Source organism: Ochotona curzoniae, unplaced genomic scaffold (assembly GCF_017591425.1).
Source record: "Ochotona curzoniae isolate NIBS_2020 unplaced genomic scaffold, NIBS_Ocur_1.0 scaffold_2453, whole genome shotgun sequence".
In the NCBI taxonomy this organism is placed as follows: domain Eukaryota; kingdom Metazoa; phylum Chordata; class Mammalia; order Lagomorpha; family Ochotonidae; genus Ochotona; species Ochotona curzoniae.
The window spans coordinates 8,233,065-8,241,781 of record NW_024467094.1 but is presented as its reverse complement, the minus strand read 5'-3'; the positions used below and the strand labels follow the sequence as shown (position 1 = coordinate 8,241,781).

General features: G+C 51.8%; 1 protein-coding gene across 2 annotated transcripts; it reads left to right on the top strand.

Annotated features, from left to right (window-relative positions):
* Positions 1-4,224: 4,224 nt before the first annotated feature.
* VMO1 (vitelline membrane outer layer 1 homolog) lies at positions 4,225-5,230 on the top strand. Of its 2 annotated transcripts, none has more exons than XM_041001217.1 (3): positions 4,225-4,419; positions 4,510-4,605; positions 4,814-5,230. In XM_041001217.1, exons 1-3 carry the CDS (start codon positions 4,225-4,227, stop codon positions 5,195-5,197), a joined length of 675 nt encoding a protein of 224 aa, XP_040857151.1. In that variant the 3' UTR covers positions 5,198-5,230. The 2 variants fall into 2 exon arrangements, with proteins under 2 accessions (XP_040857151.1, XP_040857153.1); XM_041001219.1 differs by having other exon boundaries at positions 4,510-4,625; positions 4,814-5,180.
* Positions 5,231-8,717: the final 3,487 nt, after the last annotated feature.

Sequence of the window (8,717 nt, the reverse complement as noted above, 5' to 3'; positions counted from 1 at the left end):
GGCTGTTGACTGGGATCACCGCTCGCTCACCAGCCCTTACTCCCCTACTCAGTCTGTGTTCCTCTAGGAGGGGAGAGAATCCCGCTGTGCATGGAGGTGCAAAGAGTTAAAAATTAATCTACCAAGGTCCCCTCCCCTGTGCCCTTTGCCTTAGGGGCAGCCACCCCGAGGAAGGGAAGGGGGATTTGGAGGATTTAGCAGCAAGCACAGCCTCTACATTTCCCTTCCCGGTGCTTGTAAGTGCAGCCTAGGGTGCTGGGAAGAGCCAACTCCCCCATGGAGCAGTGGCGTGGGCCGTAAATTAACTCAGGGTTTGAAGTCTCCCCCACTGTAAATTGAGGATAATAGTAGGGATTTTGCAAGCCTTGTGTGAGGATTAAATGATAATGCATGTAAGAACTCCAGAAATGGGAGAGCTGACCACAGGTGCCCCATAAATCTTACTAACAGAAGCTGGTGGGGTGCCCTCTGGCATCCAGGGGAAACTCACTTTTAAAAATTTGACTCCCAGGGACGTTGTCTGAATAACACACTTTGGGCTTTAACCTTCTATATGCTTATACATTGTTACAAATTTTATTTAATTTGAGGGGCCCAGCACCATAGCATAATGGTTAAGGTCCTCGCCTTGAATGTGCCGCCAGGATCCCATATGGTTATCGGTTCTAATCCTGGCAGCTTCACTTCCCATCCAGCTCCCTGCTTGTGGCCTGGGAAAGCTGTCCGAGGACTGCTGGGGTCCGTGTGATGGATGTGGAAGACAGGAAGGTGTGAAGAGTATCGTTCTATTGCAGGCAAGGCCGCAAGGAACTTCCTGCTGCGTGGCAAGGCCCGGCAGATGTCTCTACAACACCTGAATGCAGCTCTCCCTCCCTTTGCATGGACACCGGACAACCCCATTGAGATTTCTGTAATCTATTTAGGCATTGTCTGCCTCTGCGGAGTTACTGTTAAATATCAATGGGAGCTTAGAAGCTGATGTTGCTGTTACCGTTTTTTTTAGCCAAAAAGCTGTTATTGGGCCCGGCACGGTGGTGCAGTGGTTAAGGTCCTCGCCTTGCACGCCCGGGATCCCATATGGGCGCCAGTTCTATCCTGGCAGCCCCGCTTCCCTTCCAGCTCCCTGACTGTGCCCGGGAAAGCAGTCGAGGACGGCCCAAAGCTTTGGGACCCTGCACCCGCGTGGGAGACCCGGAAGAGGCTCCTGGCTTCGGATCGGCACAGTACTGGCCGTTGCGCTCACTTGGGGAGTTAATCATTGGACGGAAGATCTTCCTCTCTGTCTCTCCTCTCTGTATATCCGCCTTTCCAATAAAAATAAAATAAATCTTTAAAAAAAAAAAAAGCTGTTATTACTGTTACGGCTGCATTCTGTGGCAATATGCTAATCAAGGGTGTTCTGTCTTCAGGTGCAGTAGGAATCTATTCTTTCCCTCTTTTTTTGATCTTTTAGGTCCCTCCTGTGAAGTCCTTCCTTCCTTGACTGTCTCAAGACCAAGCTGTAAAGTAATTGTGGTAGGAATGTGTTACTGATTGATATGCACCATCTATTGAGAACTTTTTCCTAGCCAGGTGCCAGGCGCCAGGTGGATAACACCCTACCCTTAGGCAGAATTATCTTTAGAAACACCCACTTGACCATGACGTAAAAAGTCTGAGCCAGAGTTTGATTCTGTATAAATAAAGCGGACAGCTTTCTCACATTGTCCATTATGATGAAATCCTAGTGGTTCGTCTTTCTTTCCTTTTTGCACCTCATCACACACGCTTCGCGAGTTTCGAACTCAGCTGGAGCTGGACTCTGGCAGAGGATGGCCCAGAGCCTTGGGATCCTGCACCCCTGTGGGAGACCCAGAAAGTTCCTGGCTCCTGGCTTTGGATTGGCTCAGCTCCAGCCGTTGCGGTCACTTGGGTAGTGAATCATTGGATGTAAGATCTTCCTCTCTGTCTCTCCTCTCTGTACATCTGCCTCTCTAATAAAATAAATAAATCTTTTTTTAAAAAAGTTTATTTTATTTGAAAGAGCCATGGGTGGGAGGAGCTGAGTGAGAGAGCCAGAGACCTTCCAGCCACTGGCTCGCTCCTTAGAATCCAGCAACAGCCAGGTCTGGGCTGAGCTAGGCTGAAGCTGGGAATTCTGGGTTTGTCCACATGCGTGGCAGGGTCCCAAGGATTCAGGCCAGCTTCTGCCTCCCAGGTCCCTCAGCACGGAGCTGAATCTGAAGGGGGCAGCTAGGACTGCAACGTGCGCCTCAACTGTTGGTCCCCACTCCCCTTAATTGTTGTGATTGGATTTTTTTCACACTCCAAATTGGCTCCTGAATCATTCACTGACTCGATCTTGCCTGCCTGTCAGCACCAGTACTAGACCCTGGAGAACACCAAATGCGAGGAGGGATTTGTCAGGCGTCTCCTCTGCTGGAATGGAGCTCTGGGGAAGGTGGGGGCCCTGTGTTTCTGGGTTGATTGCAACACTTCGAATGTTGCCTGGACCAAAACGCATGATTGCTAAGCTGAGGAAACAAGGGAATGTGTTTGACACGGAAAGTTAGAACATGTTTGGCCAGATTGGGGCTGGCTTTGTCCACTGGGAGTGTACCTGCTGCTCAGGGGTACAAAGGCGTCCTGAGGGAAGGACACGCGGGTACAGAAACTAGGACATTTGTCCTTAGGCGTTCCCAGCCCCTGTCATGGGACCACTTAACTTTGCTCTTGTCTCTCTATGTGCACGTGGCATCCTGGATCCTCCATCTCTAAGACCTTTCCCAGTTGCTGCAGTTGACCCATGTTCCCCTGAGGGTACCTCACATCCTGCAGGTCCCTGGGTTCCTCCTCAATAATCCTGTCCCTGGTACTATGCCCCTGCCCCCAAGATCTCTTCCATCCATCATCCCAGTCTCCTCTCCCACTTCTGAAACGTTTCCCTACTTCCTGGCTGTGACCTTAAGGCAAGATTTTTTTTTTTTTTAAGATTATTGATTTGAAAGGCAGAACAACAGAGAGAAGAGAGAATCTTCTATCCACTGGTTCCTTCCCCAGAGAAGTATAACAGCTAGGTCTGGGTTGTTGTGGGGTACAAGCAAGATCATGCAAAATGAGTTTAGGATATATTAAGGAGTTTTTATTAATTAAACTCACGGATAACAGAGTCTACTAGAAATTAGCAAATGACAAGTCCAGGGGCAATCCAGTCTGAATTAAAACCCTGAAAGGAACAAATGGTCATTGCCCTGATGTCCATCTGATAAAATGAAGACCAATGTTACCCCAAGACCCATACAGTAACAACCTGGACACACTCACAAAGCTGCAGATATTCACCTCTTCCTGGCTTCTCTGTCCACATTCCATTGCTGCTGGGCCTCACCTCTCCTGGAACTCTTCAAAGTAAACAAATTAGAAATACAAAGCATCTTAGCATATCTTCACTGACTCACTCAAGCAGTGAACAGAGCCTGAGGAATACAGATGTATAGGGGCCATGCTCAAGGGCTGCCTGTCCGTGGAATCTGTCCATGGGAAGCCAGAGAGCAAGCAGGTCCTGGGGAGGCCAAGAGTCCCAGTCCCAGTGTGAGGGAAGCATGCAACCAAGAGAGCGAGCCCCTCCCTATGCTGGGCCTTGTGGGGCTTGTGAGAGGAGTGGTTACAGAACAACACAACACTGCCCCCTCAGGTTCCAGGTGATGATAGCTAACTCCCAGGTGGGCAGAAAGGACCACATAGGTGGGGATGTGTGACTTGCAAGTTCATGACCCTGAACTAGCTGCCTAAGGCCACAACATGGGCCTGGCCAAGGCCGGCTAACTCCATCTTAATCTCCCACAAGGGTGCAGAGGGCCTAGCACTTGGACCATCCTCCCCTGCCCTCCCAGGTACATTAGCTGGGAGCTGGATGGAAAGTAAGAGTAGGCAGGACCAGGCTGGTTAACTCACTATGCCACAATGTCCCTTATCTACAAAGTAGGAAGGGTAATTCTCACCTTAGTGTCTTGTGAGGGTTAAAGCAAACACAGCTGCAGGAAAGTGCTACCCCTAATCCCCAGGCTCCAGGAAGCTCTCACGGTCCTCCTTCCCTGGCTTTGGGAACCTGCAGGGTTCATCAAGCATTAGTTTCAGATGTTATTTAATTCCTACAGTTTCTTCCGTAACCAGAGCCCCAGTGGGGACAAAGGAGTTGGTAAACTTGCCTAGTCAGCCCAGCTCACAGACGTCATTTGCTGTGCGATGGAGCAGGGCACTGGGTGTAGGCTGCTGCTGCTGCTGCTGCTGCTGTGGGGGGCAGGCTGCAGGCCTTCCTGCGCAGGCCAGCTGAGCGACTACACCACGGTCATCCAAGTGACCAACGGGGGCCCCTGGGGCGACTGGGCCTGGCCTGACATGTGTCCCGATGGATACTTCACCAACGGCTTCTCGCTCAAGGTAGGGGCTCAGGACTACCCAGTCCTGCGGGAGTGGGGTTTGGGGGACAGTGTCCTGACTCCCTACAACCCCCCTCTCCCGGTGATACAGGTGGAGCCCTCCCAAGGTGTCCCAGGGGACGACACAGCACTGAATGGAGTCCGGTTGCATTGCACGCGGGGGAACGCTGAACTCAACACGCATGTGGTGGAGTCCCAGTCTGGCAGGTGGGGGCCCGCAGGGACTGCGGAGCCTCCAGGGTGGTGGTGGTGTTTCCTGAGCCTCTCTTCCACACACCCCTCCCAGCAAGCAGGAGATTCTGCATCAGCTGCTTGGCCAAGCCACAAGGTCTGGGGCGGCCTGCAGGTGGGTAGGGCGCGCCCCCACAGCCAGCACGGCCCTCCTTCCCTTGCAGGTGGGGCGCCTGGAGCGAGCCGCTGTGGTGTCCTGGCGGCACTTTCCTGGTGGCTTTCTCACTTCGCGTGGAGAAGTCCATGACTCTTGGCGACAACACGGCGGCCAACAACGTGCGCTTCCGCTGCTCAGACGGCACGGAGCTGGAGGGCCCTGGACACAGCTGGGGCGTCTTCGGAGACTGGAGCGACTCCTGCCCCAAAGGCGTGTGCGGCCTGCAGACCAAGGTGGAGCGGCCCCGGGGCCTGCGCGACGACACGGCGCTGAACGACCTGCGCCTCTTCTGCTGCCGCAACTGACAGCAGCAGCAGCAGCAGCAGCGCTCCGGGGCCGCGGGGCAACCCCACCCGCCGCTGGGACAGCAGCCCCGGGTCGATCCCGTTAGTTCCACAGATGACAAGGTTTGCAGCGCCCTTTTCCTGAAAACTCATGGCTGCACGGCCCGCTGCTGAAAAATCATAGGTCTATTATATGGAAAAACATAGTTCAATATGCAGTTTTTCTTAAAAAGCAGAGTTAAGAATCTGGCTTTTTATTTTTGAAGAACCTAACGATTTGGTCTTTTTTTTTTTTTTTAAAGAATGTATTGGGCTCGATGTTGTGGGGACAATGTGGTAAGTTGGAAAACTTCTGCCACATTAGGGGGTGACAAGGCTATAATGGCTTGAGGTCTTCATTTTCTAGGGTGTAAGAGGCTGATGCAGCTTTTCCAGAGTTTTCTCCCTCCTTCCTCTCCTTAAAAAAATCCAAACGGTCACTTTTTTTAAAAAAAGTATTTCCGGGCCCGGCGCGGTGGCGCAAGTGGTTAAAGGTCCTTGCATACCCGGGATCCCATATGGGCGCCGGTTCTAATCCCGGCAGCCCCGCTTCCCTTCCAGCTCCCTGTCTGTGGCCTGGGAAAGCAGTCGAGGACGACCCAGAGCTTTGGGACCTGCACCCTCTTGGGAGACTCGGAAGAGGCTCCTGGCTTCGATCGGCATAGCACTGGCCGTTGTGCTCACTTGGGGAGTGAATCATCGGATGGAAGATCTTGCTGTCTCTCCTCTCTGTATATCCGCCTTTCCAATAAAAAAATAATAAAAATAAATCTTTTTAAAAAAAGTATTTCCTTCCTCCCCATTTATTGATTTCATTTGAAAGGCAGAGGTAGAGGAAGACAGACAGGGAGAGATCTTATACGGGTTTGTGGGTAGGACCGGAAGTGGAGCTGCTGGGATCTGAACACGCCGATATGGGATGTTAGGGCCACAGGTGGAGACTTTCCTTTTAAAAGTTTGGTTTTTATTGGAAAGTCAGCTATACAGAGAGGAAAGACAGAGAGGAAGAGCTTCCATTTGCAGATTCACTCCTCAAGTGGCCACAATGGCCAATCCGAAGCCAGGAGTCAGGAGCTTCTTCCGGGTCTCCCACATGAGTGTAGGGTCCCCAGGCCTTGGGTCAACCTTTACTGTTCTCCCATGCCACAAGCAGGGAGCTGGATGGGAAGCGGAACAGCCAGGACTCGAACCGGCACCTATATGGGATCCCGGGGCGTGTTCAAGGCGAGGACTTTAGCTGCTAGGCCATGCTGCCGGGCCCAAGCTTATTATTCTTACTATTTGTAAGGCAACATTACATTGAGAGAAGACAGATCTTCCATCCACTGATTGACTCCCCAAGTGGCTGTAATGACTGGAGTTAAACCAATCCAAAGCCAGAAGCCAGGAGCTTCCTCCAGGTCTCCCATGTGGGTGCAGGGATCCAAGGACTTGAGCTTTCTTCTGCTGCTTTCCCAGGCCATAAGCAGGGACATCAACAGGTGCTCCTATGGAATGCTGGCACCACAGGTGGAAGCTTGGCGTGCTACACCAAACGCTGGCCCCACGGGGCCCTTAGCCCTGCTGTTGTTTTGGCCTGGGTATTCAGTCCATCCACCTGACGGTGACTCAGATTTCACAATCACACACACACATATACAAAACAGCTCCATCAGTCAAGACCTATCTCATCACCAAGGTGGCTTTTGGTTGAGCAGTTATTTATTTAAACAATTATGGAGTGGGAAGGGGAAGAGAAAGAGATCTTCCATCTGCTGATTCACTTCCTAGGTAGCTGCAACAACTGAGGTTGGGCCAGGCTCAAGCCAGCAGCTTTTTCTGGGGCTGCCACCTGGATGGGGCCCAAGAATTTGGGCCATTTGCCACTGCTTTTTCCAGGCCATTTGCAGGGAACTGGATCAGAAATGAAGCAACTGGGACTTGAACTGGCACCCATATGGGATGCTGGCACACCTAGCAGGTGTTGGGTTGTTTGTTTGTTTTGAAGATTTATTTCTTTTTATTGCAAAGTCAGATATACAGAGAGGAGGAGAGACAGAGAGGAAGATCTTCCGTCCGATGATTCACTCTAAAGTGACCACAGTGGCCAGTGTTGCGCTGATCCAAAAGAAGCCAGGAGCTTCCTTCAGGTCTCCCACGCGGGTGCAGGGTCCCAAGGCTTTGGGCCGGCCTTGGCTGGCTTCCCAGGCCACAAACAGGGAGCTGGATGGGAGGCGGGGCTGCCGGGATTAGGACCGGCGCCCACATGGGATCCCGGGGCGTTCAAGGCGAGGATTTCAGCCGCTAGGCCACAGCACCAGGCCCACAGGTGTTGGGTTTATCAGCTATGGCAACATGTCCCCAACCAATGTGTGTGTTTGTGTGTGTTTAAATGCCTGATTAAAATAACCTTTTATCTCTTTTAAAAATTGCTCATCTTGGGGTCCAACTTAGTAGCACATCAGACTAATCCAGTGCCCCGTGGTGCCAGCATTCCATGAGTGCCGGTTCATGTCCTAGCAGCTCTACTTCCCACCCATCCAGCTCCTTGCCTGTGGCCTGGGAAAGCAGTCCAGGATGGCCCAAAGCCTTGGGACCCTGTGTGGGAGACCCAGAGGAAGCTTCTAGCTCCCAGATTCAGTTGGGTTCAGCTCTGGTCATTACAGCCGTTTGGGGGAGTGAACCAGAAGATAGAAGATCATCTCTCTCTATCTCACCTTCGCTGTCTGTAAAATCTGCCTTTCCAATAAAAAAAATTAAAAAAAAAAAAAAGGGACTCATTTTCCACCCCTGGAATTCAATCTTTGACAGAAGTCGTCGGTCTCGTTTACTCAGGTATTTCCAGCATAACCTGTTGTTCATCAGCTATTTCCTAATAACTCTCCCTTTCTGCCTTTTTGTTAAATAAAAATCAGCCTCACAAAGAAGGGCCAACATTGTGGCACAGCGGGGTAAGCCACCTAAGACACGGCGATGCTGTGGAGTACCAGCTGGAATCTGGTTACTCGCTTTAGATCCAGCTGTCTGCCACTGCACCTGGGAAAGCAGCTGGCGATGGCCGAGGTGCTGGGCTCTCCCACCTCCCGGGGAGACCGGGATGGAGTTCCAGGCTCCTGGCTTCGCACCCAGTGCAGGGCTGGTTCTTGGGACCATGTGGGGATGGAAAACTCTCCCTGCACCCTGTCAAATAAATACAATAAATACTTTCTTCAGAGATGTATGCATTTAACATTGGAAAGGCAGAAAGAGAAGGAGACACTTCCATCTGCTGATTTACTTCTCAAACGGCTGCCGGAGCTGATCAGGAGGCAGGAGCTCCTTCAGGGTCCCCCGTGGGGTACAGGGTCCCAAGGTTTTGAGCTGTCCCCCAATGCTTTCCCAGGGCACAAGCAGGGGCTGAATGGGAAATGGAGCAGCCAGGACAGGAACCAGCAAACATGGGATGCTGGCACTTGCAGGTGGAAGATCAGCTTGTTGAACCACCGTGCCGGCTTCCCCAAAACAATACATCTTAAACACATAAAATAACCAGCGCGTGGCGGGAATCTCGAGTCCCAGTGTGTCCAGACACTGGTTCTCTCACGGCACAAACGGGGATGACGGCGAGGA